We start from the raw sequence: 21528 nt of genomic DNA, 5'->3' as shown, positions 1-21528 counted from the left end.
CCCATGTCATCTCCAGCTACCTTCAGCCTCATTCCCCCACTCCTCTGTGGGTCTTGTTATCACGGATATTTAGGTTTTCAATGAACTTTCCATATAGTTACTTTACTTTGGAGGTTACCCCTTCTTGTGTTAAATAAAAAGGTTTTTTGTTTGTTTGTTTGTTTGTCTTTGACACGAAGAATAATGTAAAGTTTATAGAAAACTATAGGGAGAGAAAAGCAATCCAAAAGGATGTGTATTCCATGAACCTACAAATTAGGCACCTCAGCACTGAAGTCTCTGGGTGGGAACTCTGAATCCACTTTCTCTTTCTCTCTCTCTCCCTTGCTATAATCGTGCTTTCAAAAAGGCGCTGCCAAGTCACCCCCACCGCTACCCATGTATTCAGAGAGGATCCTCAGCTGCAGGGTAGAGAGTCTGATTGTAGCTCACCAGTACGGTAGGTGTCACCTCTGGAGGGCACAGCACAGAAGCAGGAGGAGTCAAAGAGAGCCCTTCACTGCCAAAGGGAGTGTCTGATTTTAAGAGCACTCCGGGGGTATGATGAGGCACGCCATACTGCACCCTTCCAGCAACTTCGTCCAAGAGGGCCCATCATCTCCCAGGATGTCATTACAGCATTTTCATGAAAGCCCAAGCTGGTGATTGATACCACCTATGTGTTTCTGCATACAGATTCCACTCCACTGCTGTCAAGCACCTCTCGTCTGTCCGTCTATCTCTCAGATCAGCCTCTTGTGTTCCCACAAAACAAATAGTTTCTGTTCCAACTTCCAGCCACGCCCCACGCCACCCACTTGCCCCCCCCAGAATAAACTCAATCTCCTGCCACCTCCCTGACCCCAGGAAAAATCCCAAACTTGTATAAACACGGGGCAGGCCAGCTCCAAGCTCAGACTCCAAGAGCAGGGAGGCGGTGAGGTGTGGAAGGAGCACCTCAGGCGACACTCACCGGGCCCAAGAATCACAGACCCACAGTTCAGCAACAAGTCACAGATCCAAAGATCACACTGGGAACGCCTGCAGAGAAAGAGCCAACTGAAAGCTTAACAAAAATAGCGTCTTTATTAAGGAAAAAAAAACGGGGTGCCAGCAAACCCGGCCTGGCATCAGCTCTTTTCCAGTACCTCCTTCCAGATCCTAGCAGATAACACAAAACCATGGAACCACAGCCCAGCAGTGTAGGCAAAACTGGCGAGGGCAGTGCAGGGGAAGACCTCAAGTCACCATCATGGTCAACTCCCCAACAGGAGGGAAAATCTCCAACACTCCCTCAGGGCTTATAAACTCATGAGGAGAGAAAGGGTTATTCTGTAAAACACCATCCCAAGAAACAGTTCTTCAAAGTTCGTACTCATAAGCCAGCTGTCAAGAGGCTAAGGGTCCCTGCTAACAAGCACACAATTTCAGGGAAAAAAAACGTCTGTTTTTACCAAACTCCCATCTGAATCAGGCACTTTCCTCAGTGCTGCTTAAAGAACACGAAAGAAGAAAGTTCAGAATCATTTCAAAAACAAACTATTGTTCAGAATGTCCACACAAATAAATCAGAACAGCATTTCCAGCTCTAAATATAGCAAACATCTATGGGCAAGTCAATAACTTTTCAAAATTAATAAGTAACTTCAGAATTATAATAGAGAACTAAGAATTTAAACACTGTATAAATTTCCATTTTCTGCCCTCAAGCACCAGGGTTTTTTCTTTTTTTTCTTTCTACGTTTTCCATCCACAGTATTTTTTTCCAGTTTCAAAATTCCCAGAGGTTCATATCTTTAAATAGAAATACGGCACTCAAAATTCCTAACCTCTAGTGAATACAGAAGGAAGAATTCCTAATCTTAAACATAGAAGGAAGGCTATCTAACTTAATTAATTAAAATCAATAGTAAGAAACCACCTTCAAGGACATTAGTGACCAAAAAAAAGCAGACCATAAACTCACAGATTCATGATGTTAGCAACAGGCCACCACTTAACTTCTCTTAGAAGTGATGCCTACATTTACGAAGCACCCACAATGTGTTAAGATCTGCCCTGGTGTTTTTACACATTATTTAATCCACACCGCATCTCTACTGAGTGGCTTTTATCCCCATTTTACAGGTGAAGAAACTGAGGCTCAGGATGACAAACTAGTGAATGAGAACTGGGATGCAAATCAGAGTCGATCTGGTTCCCCAAAGCTCTCATTTTTTTCTTAAAACCACCACTGTATTCTTAACACAGCAAAAACAAACATTATTATGAAGAAAACACAACCTACAATTGCTGTGGTTCTCTCTTCACCCTTTCAAGGTCTTAATTCACGTATTATTGGAATAGTGGAACTTCTGACATACAAATCCACATCAGAAGTGTTAAAAACCATTCAGATGTGAAACTCGTCTCCATGGGCAACCACTGCATTCTCACATCTAAACCACTGTAGCCCATGTTTTCCTGGACAATGACATTTTACCACTGCACTGGGTCCACGGAACAACATAATTAAACATTTAATCTCTACCTGTTCCCCACTGAGTGTTCTGTGGCATGGTACACAGACATTCAACTAACTGATTCATTCATTCACTCATAAAGAAGTTACTGGGCACCTAAGATAAGCCTATGGGGACCACAAGGTTGAGGCACATTCAAAGCCTACAGCTAAAAAGAAGAGGGGCATGTGCATCTAAACAGCTGTAATGATAAAAGTTGGGATCATAAATGCCACAAGAAAGGAGTAGAAAATGGGATGTCATCAAGGAGAAAGAAATGTATTCCAAGGAAGCATGGTGGAATGCTTCATGGAATAATTCTCAACCAGGCTGATCTCGCAGCACTGAGGTGGGAGGGGTGGGAGTGGAGGGTGTAAACTTGCTTTCCAAAGAAACATTAAGCTAAGCTGAGGCACAAAAGCAAACAGTCATGAGGAACAAAAAGCAGGAGGCTGAGAAAAGCCTTAAAAGCCACACTACCAGAGTTTGGACTTTACTTTGTACACAGTGAGAAACCAATGACATCAGTTTCAAGCAGGGGAGTGATAGGAGATGGATAACGCTTCAGGCTGGTTAACCTGGCACCCCTACCTAGACAGACACCAGGGTAGGGAAACAGTTAAGAAAATTTGATTTGGAAGCTACTGGAAACTTTTCGGCATCTGTTTGGGAAGCAGAGTTGGGTCTGACTTTACTAACTCCAATATATATTTCCCCCCTCTCACAAGAAATATTACAAAAAGTTGGTCAAACTTTAAGTAAATAAATATATTGCGTCTGTATTTCCTAAAGAAGGAGACAACCCAAGTCATCAATCTTTGGCTCTGGAAAACAGCAGCTGGTATTTTTGGCAGCAGACCCTCTGTCCTAGTTATATGTTTTGCTCAAGCTAATGCTGTGCTTTGTATTTCTTCAGCCTGCATCACTGGAGGAAGGGGCAGGCCATCCCACAGCCTAACAAGCAATAAAAGAAGCTGCACTGGGCTTCAAATGTGAGCACTGCGATAACCCAGACACAAGGACATCAGAGGAGATTATATTCTTCAATCACCAAAGCTGGTGATGTTTGGCAGGGCTGGGGGCTGGTATTTGCTGAGCACTCTATAAACAATTCAGCACTCTGTAAACAAAACTACAAAAGACAACAGAGAGACAAGCATGGAGGAGAAGCCAACAGTCATAAGTGGTTTATGTGGGCAAAACTGGAAAATCCCTGATACTGGTTAAGATTTCTGGAAAATAACCTCTTTATAAGATTAAAAAAAAACAAACAACTAGCTTTCTGAAAACTGTTTTTCTAGACCTGCCTTTTGAGGTGCTCCTTTCTGTAATAATATTAATAATAATAATAAACTCTTGCAGATGAGTGACTCATAGCATTTTCTGCATAGATTAAATTTCTGATACTTTCTGTGAGCAAACCAGTAACAGAACAAATTGCATTTGCATTTCAACAACACCAACTTACTTAGGAGGGTGCAGAGCCAGGAGTGGGAAAGCCTTCCTTTCCTGAAGAGTTTCATTTCACCCTTGCAATCCTACTTTACTCCTTTCGACAGAAACCTTGGGCAGGAGGAAAAACCACTCTATTTTAATGGAAACTTATTTTTCAGATGTGGAAGAGAAAAATAATACAGGACTGTTTTCTGCACTTTTTTCTTAGTCTTCTGTCAGCTGGGTGACCAGAACAGCCAACCAAATCTTGCCAATGGAACTCATCAGATGATATCCAATCCTAAATCAAGAGACCTAAACTGTAGTTTGGAAGTTTCGATTTAAGGAAACAAAAATGTCAGTCTCTGAGCTGAAAAAAGGAGCTTCCTAGGAAGTGATGCCAAGAGAAGGAAATAAACTCTTCAGGGATGTTCTAGGAAGAAAAAGGTGAAGCAGTCACAGATAGGAGCAGGAGAAAGCTGGCGACATAAGAACAGTACAAAATCCATTTCTCTGGGTGCCAGGAAGCGGGATGATGGAGAGAGTGTGGAGCTGGGCCCCGATCTCAGAGTGCTGGACAAAGAAAAGACCTAAAGCAGGGACACCTGGGCACATTCCCAGGGGAAGAAAAGGGAAGGTGGGAAAAGGGTCCATTAAAAGAAATAAAAACCCTATACCAACTCTACTCATAATCAGAGTGTAAGTGACTGCCATAATCTCCAGAGCTATAATTCTGCTGTGAAAACATGTTTTTAAAAATAAGGCCTCCGTGGAAATAGAAGCCCAAGCTGGAAGGCCTACAAGGAAAACAAAGCGGCACTTCTTCCTTGCACAGCACGGCTTCCTGCAGAAACACAGCGAACGAGGACAGATTCATTGCTGATGAAGACAAAACAAAGGCCTCGGTTCTCTTAAACGTACTTATTAAGACTTAGCCAGTTACACACAGTTGCAATCTCCCAGCCCATAAATATTTAAGAGAAGTGCACACAGGCACATGCACACACACACAGACACACATACACACACTCCATACCTGGGCCCAATATATGCACATACACATGTAAGTACACTCAGGCCCATGCATGCATGCACACACTTGGAAAATATTCTTTCTCACTGAGCAGGAGTGGGATACCCACAGAACTGTCCCTGGATTTACAAACCTAATCTTGCAATAGGAGCATTTAAAGCCTCAGTCCCTGACCACAACCAACTCCCCAGGGAAGAAATCTTTCTCTTATTCTCTCTCTCTTTCTCTCCAGGTTCTGAATTCTTCCTTTTATTTTTCAAGCCTTCCAGAAGTCCCAAGGCCACATAACAATCCCACCCTCTTGAAGAAACCCTGGAGTTGGGATGAGCGAGGCTTTCTTTAGAGACAATTCCACACCTCCATCAGTGGTACCCACCACGTCCAATCTGTCTCTCTCAGGCCTCGGGGTGTACACACAAATGGCTTTTGGAAAGAAAAAAGGATTTGACCCATTTGTTTACCAATTCTGCCTGGTATGTGAGGTCAAGCGTTCGTTACAACTGATAAATATAACTGCCCTCCCCCAACATAAATGGCACTGATGATAATTACCATTTATTGAGTGTTCCCCATGTGCCAGATGCCTTTACAAACATCTGATATTTATAACAGCCTTAATCAAAGGAATCACTAGCTCCATTTCACAAATGAGGAAAGGCCGCACGGGGAGGTGAAACAGTCTGCCCAAGGTCACATGGAGTAATTGAGGATCTAGGATTTATACAGAGCTGGGTCTGCCTACACTTTATCTTCTGCTGGAATGTTCCATCTGGCCCCCCCAAAACCAAACATGACCATAGGGAAGTCCAGTCATCTCACTCACACACACACACACACACACACACACACACACACACACACACACACACACACACCAGCACCTCACAGAACAAGAAGCCTGCATGTCAGTCACAAGATTCTCCTGCAGCTTTCTCCCATCAGAAAATTTACGAGCATTTTACAAAAATCACTAGTCTGCAAAGGCTATGAAGTGACTTCCAGTTTTAAAAACTGACAAGAATCTCCCCAGAGCCAATTATTAGGGCTGATACAGCTCATAAAACAGACCATAAAACCCTCTCTGTTGGATGAGTCGTGTGGTTTCCTCTTCCAGAGGCCTGTCGGAGGGGAGAGTGCTAGACAGCCTCGCCCAGGCCTGTGGTCCACCACACCCAGGAAAGCCTGCAGACTTCGCCTCTTTCCCTCCTGGCCCTTATCAGAGCCTCTCAAGTGTGTGCAAAGGAAACATCATTCACCAGCCTCCTCTACCAGAGGGTGATCTCAGATGGGTCCCAGGAGCCGGTTCTAATCTACTTAAACGATTGAGATCTCCGTCTCCCCAGTTACTCAACCCTACAACACCGGCCAGCAGATATAATTGCGAAGCAGGTAGGCTAGACTCACCCATCTGCCGATGCGGTGCCAGCACACGTTGCAAATTACAGGGTATAAATTTAGCAGGGTGGGTCTTGACACACATTCCTGAAAATTACATGTTCCCTCGCTAGTAGAAAGTTGCAATAATTACTTCGGGTGCACACACTACGTCCACTTACTCTGGGCTTTTGGGAGCACTGAGAGCAGCTCAGAGGAATCTACAAAGATTAAAGCTTAAGTGTATAATGCCTGCTGGGGAGGTGGGCCTTTTCAAAAGCTCTTGGAATTGGAATTGTTAACTTTCTCCCCACAGATGGAGAGTCACTAGGGCCCACTGTGTTGGGCTGAGACACAAATAGGAGATGGAGAGGGGTCACTGCACAGGGGTGTTGGTGGGGGCGGTAGGTAAGAGCAGCACCAGCCTCCCTGAGCTACAGTTGGTGCTCCCCTTGCAAGAAGCAGAAGGGGCATCAGTGCAGCCAGCCAGATGCAGCCGGAAGGGAGGTCTGGATCCCTAGGGCTGGTTTCACTGGAGATTTCACCCTGTGCAACGGAGCACGATCTATGTGCCAGGCATTAAGCTCAGGACACAAAACCTGCACTTGCATATAAGATCCTTCACTACTGCCGCCTGAGTGGAGATGAAACTAGCACTCACTCTACAGAGCTGGAAATCGAGGCTCTGAGACTAAACACTTCGCCCTAGGTCCCTTGATCAGAGTAGCGGAACCACTGGGTCTGTGTAACTCATGCTCTGAAATTCCAAGGGCTGCAGCATCTGCTGAGGGGCAGGCAGCCCCGGATGCTCACTAGGGCTCTGAGGAAGTAGAAAACATCACATGGCCATTCAGAGCCTCCTATGTCTTGGTCACACAGCACAGTGCCTTCACCGAGGCTGTTCCGTTGAATTCTCAGAACAACTCTGGGACTTGTCCCATCCTCTTAATGGTACCCATGAAGAAATAAAGGCGAGGGAAAGTCAAGATCATCCATCTAGTAAGTTGCAGAGCCAAAATTTTAACCCACTTATATATACCCCCAAAATTCAAGGCTTTTCTCTCTAAACTGAGAGCTGAAACCGTGAGTTAACTGTCACTCTGATAACTACGCAGCCTTCGCGATTCAGGGAGAAAAAGGATTAAATGAGACAAAACAACTGGGGCCAGAGAATATGGGATGGTGCCGCCCACAAGGTCCCAGAGCCCATGCTTCCAGCAGGATGGGGAGCAAGTAGGCTGTTTTTAAAGCCACAGCCACAGTGGACACTGGTGGCCGGTTTGGTGTTCATTTCTGACTCTGCTTAATTGGCATAACCTCTCTCTCAATGACTATGATGTAACAGGACCATAATCAGGAGTCCCATGCTCTCCAGCCAAAGGGAAACCATGTGACCTAAGCTGAACTAACAGATGATCCCTCTGAGGAGTATGACTCTTGAGAAGAGAGACAAAGACACCAAAAACACTCCATTCCCAGCAAGAAGCGGGACATGCCAGGATCAAATCTGTCGAATGCCATTCATCTCAGAAAGTCTCAGGCCTTCCAACTGAAGGAGCTTCCACTTTCGTAGGAAAGTAACACTGAGAAACACAGGTAATGTGGAAGAAAAGCAACACAGGACTCCCACGACGGCAAATCTGCATGGAGTGTACAGAGACACAGAAAAAGGGTATTAGACAGGAAGGTGGGCAGCTATCCACTCACTCAGATAGAAGACACTGCCTGAGCCAGTTGGATAAGCTAAGATCAGGCTCAGCCATCAGAAGAGGGACTTGTCACAGCCAGATCGTGGTCTCGTCACATCTAATATTGACAGGACATTTACTTTAAGTCATCATAATTGGGTGGGTTAATTAAACTTGGAATTCTTGAGCACTCAAGGTTACGACCTCCATCCTGACTTCAGGAAATTGCACATTCTTTGTCTTAATTGGAAATGTGTATGGTTTCACCTAACAAAAATGTGTATCGTAACCTAAGAACACACGCAAGGCTCCTCTAGACCAGCGAGTTAATGAAGAAAGTTGACACAGTTACACAGGAAATGGCTGTCTCTACATTAATACATTTCTAGGAGGATGACGAACACCACCTCATTACCTAGGTGGTCCCTTTCAGTTCTTTGTTACCAGGAAGTAAGAAGCAATGGAGCAGGTCACCACAGAGGCCCCTGACCTTTTGAGATGCTGTTTTTGAAGTGAGATTTATTGTCTGGCAGCCATGTGAGAGTCTAGGGGGTGGAGGGGAGGCTGATGCTCAATTAGGAAGACTCACTGTGACCCTGGGTAGCTGCTAAGACAAAAAGCCAGAGCTAAGGGGGCAAAAAAGCACCAAGAGGAGATGGTGCTAGCTGAGGGTACCAATGGAGATCTTGAGAACCATCTCAAGGGCTCCTACTCAGGCAAGGCAGTAACAGGATAATGCAATACAAGCTGTGCTCTAGTTGTTAACAAAATGATAAGGATGACACATGAGGCAGTGACCTATAGAGCTCCTGTATATTCTGCAGGAACCAGGACCAGACAACAGTTTCTGCTCCTGGCCATTTGATACCGGGACATGAACAGGTGTTGAATTTCTGGGAATTTTTCTAATACACAGAAATGACTACAAATGTGCACAAATAACATGTTGCAAACAGGCTATCCACAGTGATGCTGATGACAAACAAAAACTTGGAAACAAGACAACTGCCCCAAATTTGGATGCATTTAAATAAATTATGGATCATTTACAGAATTCAATATAGCCATTAAAACTCATGCAGAACTGGTAGCTGGTCATAGATGCATCCTGCCTAGATGGAGAGCAACTCAGTTAAGAGGGGTCTTGTATGGTTTCAAAAAAAATCAATTAGTATTAGAACAGACATTCTAAGTTAGGAGACAATGGAAAAGCCTACTGTCTTCATAATACAGACTACAGAAAATAAAGCTAATAAAAATGATGACCAAAGAGGGTGAAAACAACTGAGGATAAATTAAAGTAGGAATGTTTTAAGAAACAGAAAAGTGTCAAAGTGTTCACCATGTATAAAATGAAGTTTTAAAACTATATATACGTACAAACACATATACAACATATCAGAAAGGATAATAAATCACTTTTTTCTGAATGGTCGGATTATTGGTGATTTTTATTTTCTTCTTTCTGATTGTATTTTCAACAACAAATAACAAGAAGAATAGCAACTGGACTTCCCTGATCGTCCAGTGGTTAAGAATCCACCTGTCAATGCAGAGGACATGGGTTCAGCCCCTGGTCCAGGAAGATCCCACTTGCTGGGGGGCAACTAAGCCCGTGTGCCACAGCTACAGAGCCCACGCTCGGCAACAAGAAAAGTCATCACAGCAAGAAGCCCATGCGCCACAACTAGAGAGGAGCCCCTGCTCACCACAACTAGAGAAAGCCCACACACAGCAACAAAGACCTAGCACAGCCATAAATAAATAAACAGAGCTATTAAAAAAAGAATCCCAATAAATGTGAGTTTTCAGGATTTTTTATTGGAGGCGGAGACCAATATAGAACCAAACTGTCAGAGAGTAAATCAAAGTAGTTTAGTTTTGTCTCTGACAAGACAGTTTTCCCTAATAATTCAATTAAAAGATTTTTTTGATAAAGAAACCATACAGTAAGGCGTAAATGAAGCTCATTAATTAAAGAATTCTTCCACAGAAGCTTTCTGTAATAAGTGGCATCCCTAATGTGTGACTTGGAAATGGGAACAGACTTTTACATTTCCAGCATGCCTGCATGACACTTGAACCAGAGAATGTCTCAGACATTCACCTGACCAGTCAGATGAAGCAAAGACCACTTCCCTGGAGTCTTTTTTTTCTCAAGGTGTCATTCCAACCACAATCTGCTTTTCCAGGCGGTTCCCTGATAGAGCAGGTACCAATGAACAGCTGGGACTCACAGCCTTCAGGTCTGGGTAAACTGGTTCTACCACTTCAACAGCCAGCATCGCCTTGGAGTGTAAAGGGCACAGCGGTAAGGATGCCAGGAGAATGTGATGGCCAGGTCCCACTGCCCCACCTCATGCTCTCTGATTCACCACCTCCCCGACCCTGGCTCTGCCCCCCAAACCCTCTGGACCATCACACCAGCATCCTACCCAATCTCTGGGCCCGCAAGCTCGTACCCCCTTGGTCATTTTCACACAGAGGGCTCAGCACATCATTGCCTCCACTCCATGTCTCCTCACCTCCTCCACCCACAACTCGACTGGCAGGCAGAGTCACAGCCTGCATGACACAGCTTCCATCCACCTTCTACCTGTATCACCCAGGACAGATCAAGTTCCAGATTCCCCCACACAATCTGCCATTCTCTAAACATCCTTTTTAATAGGAAACATTTCAAGCATAAAAAGCAGCACATATTTTGACATAATAGATTTTCAGGGACCCAGACCTCAAAACTCACAGATACGAACATTTTGCTCTATTTCATATTTTTCTTTAATGGATAAAACACTACTGAGAGGGATGGTTGAGAGCACCCTCCCATCCATCATCTCATTTTCTTTCCACCTTCTCCAGAAGCAGCTGTAAACCCGGTTGGAATCTTCTTTCCAGGTTTTCTCCTTTACTACACATATATAACAACGTGTATGAATATAATATACATATGTACATACATATATGCATACACACTCTCTGTAAGTGTAAACATAATTATGTATCTATATATACACACTATATACATACACACTAGACAGACAGACAGTCTTGTTTGTGTAGTTTTAAAATAAACTCAAGTGGCATATACCATACAGATCTTTTCTTTTTCTCACTCTAAATTTCTGGAAGGATTTACTCATATCACTGTGTGAAGATCTAGGTCTCTAATTCGAGTTGCCAGAGAAAGTTCCACTTGAGGACAATGCCATCATTTTTTTTGCTCAGTCCGCTTAGCTTAGATGGACATTTCACCACTGCAAACAGAGCTACTGAGAACATCCTGGCTGACGTCTCCGCAGGCACAGTCAGGGACCCCATCTTGACAGACAGTGTCTGGTCCAGAGCACACACGGCTCACCCTTCCTAGATGCTGCTGTGCCCAGGGCTCCTGGGGACTAGGTCATCACTGTTGCTCGTGCGGGACCCTGGCCCCAGCCGACGGAACCAGAGGGGAGCCTCTGATACAAGACGGGGTTGCCAGGGACCAGCAACACCCTGAAAAGTCAGGCAGGTGGAACACATGCCTCGCTGCAGGGCTTTAGGGCACAGCTGGCCAAACAGCAGGGAGCTGAGTGGGAAGAGCAGGGGAGGAAGACCAGACTGGGATGGCGTGGAGGGGAAGATGGAGGAGGTGCTGGGCAGGATGAGAAGACCCCGAAGCAGCAATCACGCAGGCTTCAAGACAGACGGGGAGAGGAGCAGCCTCCATTCCGGAGAGCCTCCTGGCTCTGGTCTAGGTCCCTAAGGAGTAGCCCTGCTTTAAGCTCCTTTAATCTGGTTGACTTTCATCAGTGAGGATGTCCTTCAAGGATCAGTTAATGTCACCTCCACCACAAAGCTTTCTTTAATCCGAGTAATGGAACCGACCACTCACGACATCCCCCTTCTTCAGAGCGTACGCGTACACTCAGTTCCAGGTTGTGCCCTGCCAGGTGATTCCAAGTCTGTCCTTTGCACAAAGCTGTAAGGGCCCCCCAGGCATACACATTCTTCCATCAACATCTCCCCTACAACGCCAAACACAGGGCTTTGCATGCAATCGGTGCTCAACCAGTGTTTCCTGACTCCATAAGAGCTGTGAGCCCCTTAAAAGCAGGGCCCATTTTCAGCAAACATCCCGGCTTCAGTGTCCAGCAGACAGCAGGTCTTCATTGAATGTGGGCTGAACAAATGATAGAAATGTAGGCTGCCGTGGGCAGATATGTCTGCCCCAACTACCCTCCCAGGGCTCATAGCAGTGAGCAAATTTCAAAGTGGAGGTGACCAGGCTAAAGGATAATTTATCTCCCTAAAGATGCTAAGTGTCAGTTAAACGGCTGTATTTAATAGGGCCTGACTTCGATGGGCCATTTTGAATAAAAGCAATAACTGCTCCAGTAATGAGCCTACTTTAAATTGCTATTACTATTACTACTCTGAGTCCACAGGCTTCCTTGAGCCATCAGAACAAGGCTCCAATTAGAGGATCCTCTGCCTTTACAAACCACAGGCCCCCAGCCTCATATCTTTGACCTCCCTGGACCCATAGAGGATATTTTTCAAGAGAATCCAGGATAATCCTCTCCAGAGGCTCATTCTAGGATTGTTTATTGGGTTCCTCTGTTTTTTTTTTTTTAATCAGCCAGCCCAACTGGCTCTAAGTGATTACACAAAAGTCATGCATACAAGTCTGATAGAGACAGAATATGCTATGGCTGAGAGGAGGTGGGCGCAAGGGTCTCAGAAAATCAACCTCGTATTAAATGTGGTTATTCAATTTCTTGGGGCCATCCAATACTTATTAGCCCAGAGAATGTTTGCAAGCATCAAAGAAGCTGGGGAAGAGGGTGGGGGATGGTGGGAAGGCCTGTATCTGGCAGGACTGACTGTAATCTGTAACAGACACACACCAAAGGCTAAAAACCAGATGACAAAGGAACCTGTACAACCAAAACCAGTCCAGAGATCTTCAATTCAAAAAGGAAGTGCAAGCAGCCCCAGCAATTCCAGGCATAGAGAAACAGGGACGTGAGAGGGAGGAACAGGCCGGTCCACTCTTACACACTGTGGGGCTGCCCTTCTCCAGTGAGCATCCTTGAGGTCACCTGGGTGAGGCAACTTCCTTCAGGAAGACAGGCAGATCCGAAAAGGCAGCAAGGTCCAGCGTCCATCGCCAGGTGGCTTCTCTACACATAACCCTGTTAATTATCTGATAAGCCAGGAGGACACCGTGATGAGAGCACAAGATCCAGAGTCAGACACACCCGAACTCAGGTCTCAGCCCTACTCCTTCGGAGCTGTGAACCCCGAGCTCTCTGCACTTCTGCCTCCTGATCTGTCAGACGGGAGTAAGAAAGTCATCACCCATTCATATCAACAGCTGTCATTTTTAGGGCACACATTATGGGTCATTCTGCACACTAAGTGCTTTGCAGGTACCATTTATCATCCCATGAGGCTAGGACATCACTGTCTGCAGTTGACAGACGAGGAGACTGAGGCTGGGAAAGGAAGCAGACATCCCCAAGGTCGCACAGCAGGCAGATGGAGGAGCTCCGACTTGAGGCAGGTCTGGCTCATCTCAGTCCCAGCAGTGTCTTAGACTCTAGACTGGAATGTTCAGAGTTTGAGTGACCTTTAGACTCAAAACCAATTTCTGTTATTGTTTTATGAAATATTACTTATATTTGCTGCTCGGATTCCCTCCAGTGTGATCCCTGCCTGCTACCTTCTCAATCAGCCCAGTGTGTGTGCGTGCATGCTAAGTTGCTGCAGTCGTGTCCGACTCTTTGCAACCCCATGGACTGTAGCCCACCAGGCACCTCTGTCCATGGAATTTTCCAGGCAATAATACTGGAGCAGGTTGCCACACTCTCCTCCAGGGGATCTTCCCTTCCCAGGGATCAAACCCAGGTCTCTTATGTCTCCTGCATTGGCAGGTGGGTTCTTTACCACTAGCACCAGCTGGGAAGCCCCAGTCATGCCAGGGAGGACATCAATCCTTGATCAAGAAACAGACCTCCATCTGACATTGAAGCTGTGCACAGCGGGCTCTCACCGCTGTCATCCAACGTCAATTCAATGGCAGATGCCCTCCTAGGTAGGCAGGGACCCAATGAATCCCAGTGAAGGTCAGACCACTGGACGAACAGGCCATCTCCTCCTCCAGACCCCTAACTAGACCAGAGGTGTTCTGACCCAGAGGCGGGCCCTCTTTGCCAGCACTGCATTCATAGCGGAGGGAGAAAAGAAAACCTTGACTCCACGTGAGTCCTATTTAACACAGGAAACAGTCCTGCTGGGAAGGAGCAAATATTTATGTACATAATTAACCAAGGAGGTAGACTGTTCTGTCAAAAGTTGAGCAAAACTTGGTGAATAAATAGCCCTGCCCATGAAACAGCCTCTCACAGACCTGGGAGCACAGAGCAGGGTTGATTCAGCTCCTCGGTGCTCAGAAACTAATCCTGTAGCCTGTAGCGAAGGGACCAGATACCTAGATGAACTGGGACTTTTAGGGACCTCAACTCCCCATTCCCTCCCCTTCCTTTGCCAGGGAAAAATTCTCTTTTCTTTGCGTCTCTGGCCAGGACTGTGTACTCAGGGCACAATTAACTGTTACCAGCTGGCTGATGCAAGAGCCTTAGGGGAAACCAGCTCCTCTTTTTTCCCTAATTGTCTGTTTGTATGTTCCTAATTTTCTATCATTCCCCATCTCAAATTTTACTTTCAGAAGGACTAGAAGCCAAGCAGTGAGGAGGAATTTCTAACATTTGTACTCTGCAATGTTCAGAAAAAAAACAGCATCTTCCCCTGAAAAATAACATTCAGGGCCTCCTGGATAAGCCACAACCACGTAGTGTGTACTGGACTGGGTACCTGGCTCCATACAAGGCTGCAGTCAGCCCATTTCTGTGTCCTGGACCATCCACCACTCCAAACCCCTAGAGAAGGTGTTTACAAGGAAGCTATTCATGGCCAATACCTTTTTTTAACCCCAATTCCGCTCACTCTTTTAAAAAGAACACCCAATATCTTGGCAAGCACAGTGGACTGGGCATCAGAAGACCTGTGCACACCCTTCTCAAGCCCCGGGACTTGGTTTTTTTCATCTGTCAAAGGGAGAGGAACCTATAGAAGTATGGATTAGGGGATTGATTTAGTGGGTCACGTGCAGCAACTTTTTAAAGAAATGGAATGGAATAGATTGGGATAAATCATAATGTACCAGACACAGAAAGAATAAGTCTGAATTCAGCTTTGCACAAATGTTCTAGTTTGTGAAGTACATGTGATTTCGAAGTTTGCTCCAGACATAATTCACATGCCAAACTATTCACCTATTTCAAGTGTACAGCTTTTACTATACTCAGAGATAGGCAAGCAGCACCACCATCAATTTTAGAACATTTCATCACCCCAAAAGGAAACCCCATACCCATGAGCAGTCACTCTCCATTTCCTCTCAACTCCCACCCTTACCCGAGCTTACCATCAATCTACTTCCTGTCTTCACGGTATTCTGGACATTTCACATAAACAGAATCCTACATGTGTTCTTCTGTGTCTGGCTTCTACCACTCAGCATAAAGTTTTTAAGGTTCAGTCACATTGTAGCACTTATCAGTACATCATTCCTTTTTATACCTGAATAATATTCCATTGCATGTAATACATTTATTTATCCCTTCATCCACTGATGAACATTTGGGTTGTTTCCACTTTGGGGCTAGAACGAATAACATTGCTATGAACCCTTTATGTAAAAATGCTTGTGTGGACATATAAGTATGTTTCTATGGGTAGTTATCAACAAAAATTCAAGCCAGTGAGCTACAGAGTTACTGATAGTGATACCATTCTGTGATTTTTTAAAAAAATCATTTCATGGATTTTCCTTTGGAAAATGAAATAAAGACCATCGAATCAAGGCTGCATTCTTGTTGACGCAGCCACTGAGACTCTATGGCCAAAACTGCTTCAATACGATCCTGGGACTTCCCTGGCAGTCCAGTAGTTCAGACTTAGCGCTTCCACTGCAGGGGGCACAGGTTCGATCCCTTGTTGGAAACTAAGATCCCACATGCTGTGCCACACGGGGAGGGAGGGGCTCCCCCATAAAAGCAATTTGTTCAACATTGCTTCACTATGATTTTGAAGAACCCAACATTACAGTGAATTTCACTGGAATATGAGCCTTCACTGTCCAAACAGGTTGAAGTAGGGAGTATTTCCATGCTGATGGAAGCTACTGAGCTATCAGAGAAATTCAGTAATGGATAAATGTCCCAATTTAAGCAGCTTCAAGAGGAATCCAATTCCAAGATGTGAATTCCTGCATCTCAAGGTTCCAGACACAAGAGCACTCATGAAATAAGGTCAGAGGCTACTACAAGCTCCTTCCAACACACATACACACACTATTCAATTTATGATTGCTCCATAGGAAATCTGACTCCTACATCTGCAGCTATAAAAGAGCTGATGTAAGAGAGACAACGGTCAAAAGCAGCTTGCTTCCCCAGCAAACCTGCATTAATAATTTAGCTATTAACAGCCATGTAACCAAAGAAGCTTGACAGGGACAGCTCTGTAGTCACCTGGGAACATCTCCATGGTCGCCTCCTTTTCTGCTTCCAAATCAGAGATTCTGTTGTCTTGAAGCACTTGCCATCCTCAGAGAAAGGGAGCATGACAAATTTGTGAAATCTCAGGAATAAATACAATTCCTATATGCTTTAAATTTATAGCCCTCACGAAGCCTGCAAAATATGATAAACCATTATAGGTTTTTCCTGTCTTCCCTGCCTTGGCCACAATTAATTTTGCCATGTTCGAGTGTAATATGAAATGTAATATATGGAGGCAGGAGATTTAGAGCCCTCATTGTCTCGCAGTGAATAAGCTTATGCAGTTTGGGGCCCCGGAGGTAAAAGAAGCAATAACGACGGGCCTCATTTTGGGGGAACCATTTGTGAGCATTTTCTGTTTTGCATCGTTAAGCAAGACAAAAGTGCCCGAAGCAAACCTTGACAGCAGCACTGGGCCAAAGTCACTCAAAATCCAAATGCCAAATGTATTCCGTAATTGAGATGCATGGCAGCTCTTATACATACCCCAGAAGAGCATCATATTGCAAAGAAAAGCTGTACATTACCAAAAAACAACAGAAATGCTCTGGTTTTATTGATACTCTAAACCTCAAAGGCCTGAAAATACAGCAAAATTCAGTCAGAAAGGTGCACAAAGGTTTTCCCAAACACTCTGTTCAGAAGACTAACGGAAACTATTATTTGTTGAAGACCCACTATGTGTGCATATTGTGTTAGTATTTTGCCAAGGCTACTGAAGTGAGTAGAATCGTGCCTCTCCCCCTAAAAGATAAGTTCAAGTTCTAACCTCAAGGACCTGTGAATGTGACCTTATTTGGAAAGATGCTTTTTGCAGGTATAATCAAGTTAAGAAGAGGTCATGGTGGGTCAGCTCGATGCCCGTGCTCGCTCAGCCGTGTCCGACTCTTTGTAATCCCACAGACTGTAGCCCACCAGGCTTCTCCGTCCATGGGATTTTCCAGGCAAGAATACTCAAGTGGGTTTCCTTGTCCTCCTCCAGGGGATCTTCCCGACCCAGGGATGGAACCCACGTCTCTTGCCTCTCCTGTGCTGCAGGCAGATTCTTTACTACTCTACCACCAGGGGTTGGTAGTGGGTCAGAGTGCACCCTATTCCAATGATTGGGGTCCTTATAAAAGGGCAATCTGGACAGAGACACGGGGAAGAAGGCCATATGAAGATGGAGGCAGAGATGGGAGTGATAAGGCTGCAAGCCAAGAGTGCCCGGCGTGGCCGGCGACCACCAGAAGCCAGGAGATGGCTGGGGCACAGGCGTCTCTCAGAGTCTCCAGAAGGAAGAGACCCTGCTGCCGTGCTGAATTTGCTCTTCTAGACAACAGAACTGTGGGAGAACACATTCTTACATTCTTGCTGTAAGCCAGGCAGTCTGTGGTCATTTGTTATAGCAACCCTACAGTACAGCTGTCAAGAAAATCCCATCCACTCTGAGAGCTAGCCGTTTTCATCTCCCATTTTATAGATGAGAAAACAGGCAGAGAAAGACTAACTAGTTCAAGGTCACTTGGCTTCCCAGGTAGCTCAGAGGTAAAGAACTCGCCTGCCAAGGCAGGAGATGCAGGAGACACGAGTTAGATCCCAGGGTCAGGAAGATCTCTTGGAGTAGGAAACCGACTCCAGTATTCCTGCCTGGAAAATTCCATGGACAGAGGAGCCTGGTGGGCTACAGTCCACGGGGTCGCAAAGAGATGGACATGACTGAGCACACACGCACATCAAAGTCACACAGAGAACACGCAGCAGAACCGGGATTGGGGACAGGTTGTCTAACTCTAAATAAATTCCACGCCCTGACTATTAGCTAACAAGGGCCCAATTTAGCTATTGTGTCTGTAGAGAGATTTTCCTGTGAAAAGGTTTTAAGGAGAAGATCCCTTAAAACGGCAGTAATGATAGTATTTTCTTGCTAACATAATACAGCAGTAACAAGAACTGAGCCTCTTCCCAGAGATAGTTAGGTCCACTCCAGTTGCACCAGGAACGGTTCTGGAAGGAGCAAAGATTTTGGTCTTGTCATGGTGGGTGTGGATCCTTGTGGGTACCAACAAACGTTTGGTATGTGAACATCTCTTCTGCAAAGGGTAACATTCTGCCATGAACTCACCAGTACAACTCTTCTCTCAAATAGGTGTCCCTCCAGATACTGGCATCCGGGCTCAGCCCCTCCCCACTTGGACACACCATAACGGGAATGCCCCCGGAGGATCTAGCACCCCTGCCTCCCCAGAGCCCAACGGGAGCCCGATTGCTAACAGGCGCAGCTCTGAGCACTGAGGCCCCATCCTCCCCAAAGTCTCCACACTGTAGCAAGGCCACCTCCCAGGAGCTGCAGGAACACTGTCTCCCATGGAGCACCCTCTGTTTCCTCACTCATCTACAAGGAAAAACTCAAAATGCCAGAGGTTAGAAACTCCAGCGACAAATGCAATGGAGAATCGGTGGAATCAGAGAGAGGGAGCTGGAGGGAAGCACCAAATAAACAAAAAAAATTTCTGAAACACGCTCAGCAGGGATTGCTTGTGGCCCGCCTGGGTGTGTGGGTCGTGGGGGAGGGACACAGAGGGACGCCTACAGCCACCCCACCCAATTCCCATCCAACCAAAGCAGTCCGGATCAGGTGTCCAGCTGTGGTGGAACCATGTCCTCAGAGAAAAGATGTCTTGATGCTGAAAGCCTAACCAGAGGATAACACCCACCTTCCAGGCTTAACCTGAGGATGAAGTGAAATAATTGTGCAAAAACACTTGATACACTGTAGACGGTCATCAAATATTCTTTCTCTTCCCCTTTCTCTGTTGTAATTAGTGTGAGGCCCCTTCTAAAATTGCTGGTGGGAGACCTAAATGTCTGGGTAAACCAGCATATCATGTTGTTTTCCCAAAAATAAGGGATCCAATTAGAGCATTTAATGAGCACCAAAAAGACAGATTTCTCATTGAGAAGGAAAAAAAAAAAAAGCTGCATAATTAGCAAACCGTTCCTCCTCTTCCCCTAGCCAACAAAACAAATAGGAAAATAACCAAAAAACCAAGAGGACAGCCTCACAAGCCATAAACAAAATGCCTGGGCTCTTAAGTATCTCCAGACTACTAGGATTACTGGCACAAAGGCGGCCTCCCTCCAATTCATCTTCAAGGTCAATGGCAGAATGCCTTTCAGCATTAACAATGAAAATGTCCTTCACTGCGGAAGCTGTACTAGGCACTCTCTGTCTATACTGTCCCTTTTAATTTCCAGAGTGATTCCGTAGGGTGGAGCGGTGGCCCGTGATAGCAAGACGTTTAACAACTCAGCCTGGTTTTGCACTGGCTTCTTCCAGTTCTTTCAGAGAACTCCTTGCCCACTCCCAGCAGTATAGTGGGCTCGCCATCTCCCCCGTGTATTCGTTCCCCAGGGCTGCTGTAACTACCACAACATGGGTGGCTTATAGCAATGGAAGTATATTCTCTGGTAATTCTGGAGGGAGGACAAATGTCCAGAATCAAGCCACTGGTAGGGTGGTTCCCTCTGCAGGCTCTGTGGGAGAGGTCACTCCACGCCTCTCTTCCACTTCCTGGTGGCTGCCAGCTATCGACACCGGGTGTTTCTTAGACTGGAGACCCAGCACTGCAATCGCTGCCTTTGTCTTCACACAGCCTTCTTTCTTCTTCTTATAAGATTTTGATTCAGAACCCACTTGGGTATCCAGGATGAGATCTCAAGATCCTAATTACACCCGCAATGACATTTATTTCAAATAAGGACACATTCACAGGCTCTGGGTAGACATATCTTTTCGGGGGAGGGGATTCAACTCCCTACACCCCCTTACAGGAATCTAGGTATCACCATCTGGAAGGTACGCTAGCCAATAACAGCACCTCATGCCCACCTCTGCCCCCAGCACTCAGCTCGCCATACAATCCAAACAGGTCCATGCAGTTTAAGACCTAAATACAGGGAGAGAGCTGTGACCAGCATCTTCTGATAGAAACACAACGCAGACCACACATGTAGTGTAAATGCTTCTAGTAGCTGCATTACAAAAACAGTAAAAAGGAACAGGTAAAATTCACTTTGATAATATATTTTATTTAACCCAGTACACCCAATATAGGGTAGATATGGTCCTAGTCTTCAAAGAGGCCTTGAATGTGGCCTGATTACATCAACCCAGAACAGCTAAGGAAGCAAAACTGGTGCTGGAAGGACTGGGGAACTCCAACTCCCAGGTCCTGAGGCCAAGTAAGAAGTGACCTTTCTTGACCTTTCCCAGGAATGGGAAAAGCAGAGTTTCTGACATGCAGCCAAAGTGGGCTTCTAACACCCACCCATAGGCACATCCTGCTCACAGCTACAGCCAGGGCAATGTCAACTTGGTGGGAGATGCTAACATCCTTGGATTCCCAAGGCCATCCTGCCAGGGGACATCCATGCCAATGGTGGCTTTGGCAAACTGCAGGCCAAGAAAGGGCACCACCGAAACTGACTTCCCTCCCCAAAGGGAGGGGCAAAGGTCACAGGATTAGCACCATCTAAAGGAATATCTCAGTCCATGGGCTGTAGCCCACCAGGCTCCTCTGTCCATGGGATTCTGCAGGCAAGAATACTGGAGTGAGTTGCCATTTCCTTCTCCAGGAGATCTTCCCAACTCAGGGATTGAACTGAGGTCTCCTGCACTACAGGTGGATTCTTTACCGCCTGAGCCACTAGGGAAGCCCCAAAGGAACATCAGAGAAGTATATTCTTAAAAAATATGAGGATGTGAAAACAAATGTTTTTAACAGTATGTACACCTGCCAATAGGATCTGAGGTCTCCAGGAGTTACTTTCTGTTCTTAACAATTTTACAAGCCTTCTAGGTGCTAGCCTAGGACACCATTTTTTAATTGAGAATTGTACAAAAAAGATCTTCACAACTCAGATAA

At 45.6% G+C, this 21528-nt stretch overlaps 1 protein-coding gene across 3 annotated transcripts in view; it reads right to left on the bottom strand.

Annotated features, from left to right (window-relative positions):
* LDLRAD3 (low density lipoprotein receptor class A domain containing 3) overlaps positions 1 to 21528 on the bottom strand; it is a 255995-nt gene that overhangs the window by 197177 nt on the left and 37290 nt on the right. The window contains exon 1 of one of the 3 annotated variants that reach the window (XM_081544664.1): positions 16592 to 16636. The exons of the other annotated variants lie outside the window; for them this stretch is intronic. Within the exon in view, the coding sequence (XP_081400790.1) occupies positions 16592 to 16607 (16 nt within the window). The 5' untranslated portion in view covers positions 16608 to 16636. Of the gene's footprint in view, positions 1 to 16591; positions 16637 to 21528 lie in introns of those variants that run through there. 3 annotated transcript variants of the gene reach the window in all.

This window comes from Giraffa tippelskirchi, chromosome 11 (genome assembly GCF_054371585.1).
Source record: "Giraffa tippelskirchi isolate mGirTip1 chromosome 11, T2T-mGirTip1v1.2.pri, whole genome shotgun sequence".
NCBI classification, from domain to species: domain Eukaryota; kingdom Metazoa; phylum Chordata; class Mammalia; order Artiodactyla; family Giraffidae; genus Giraffa; species Giraffa tippelskirchi.
This window is presented reverse-complemented; position numbering and strand designations above follow the sequence as displayed.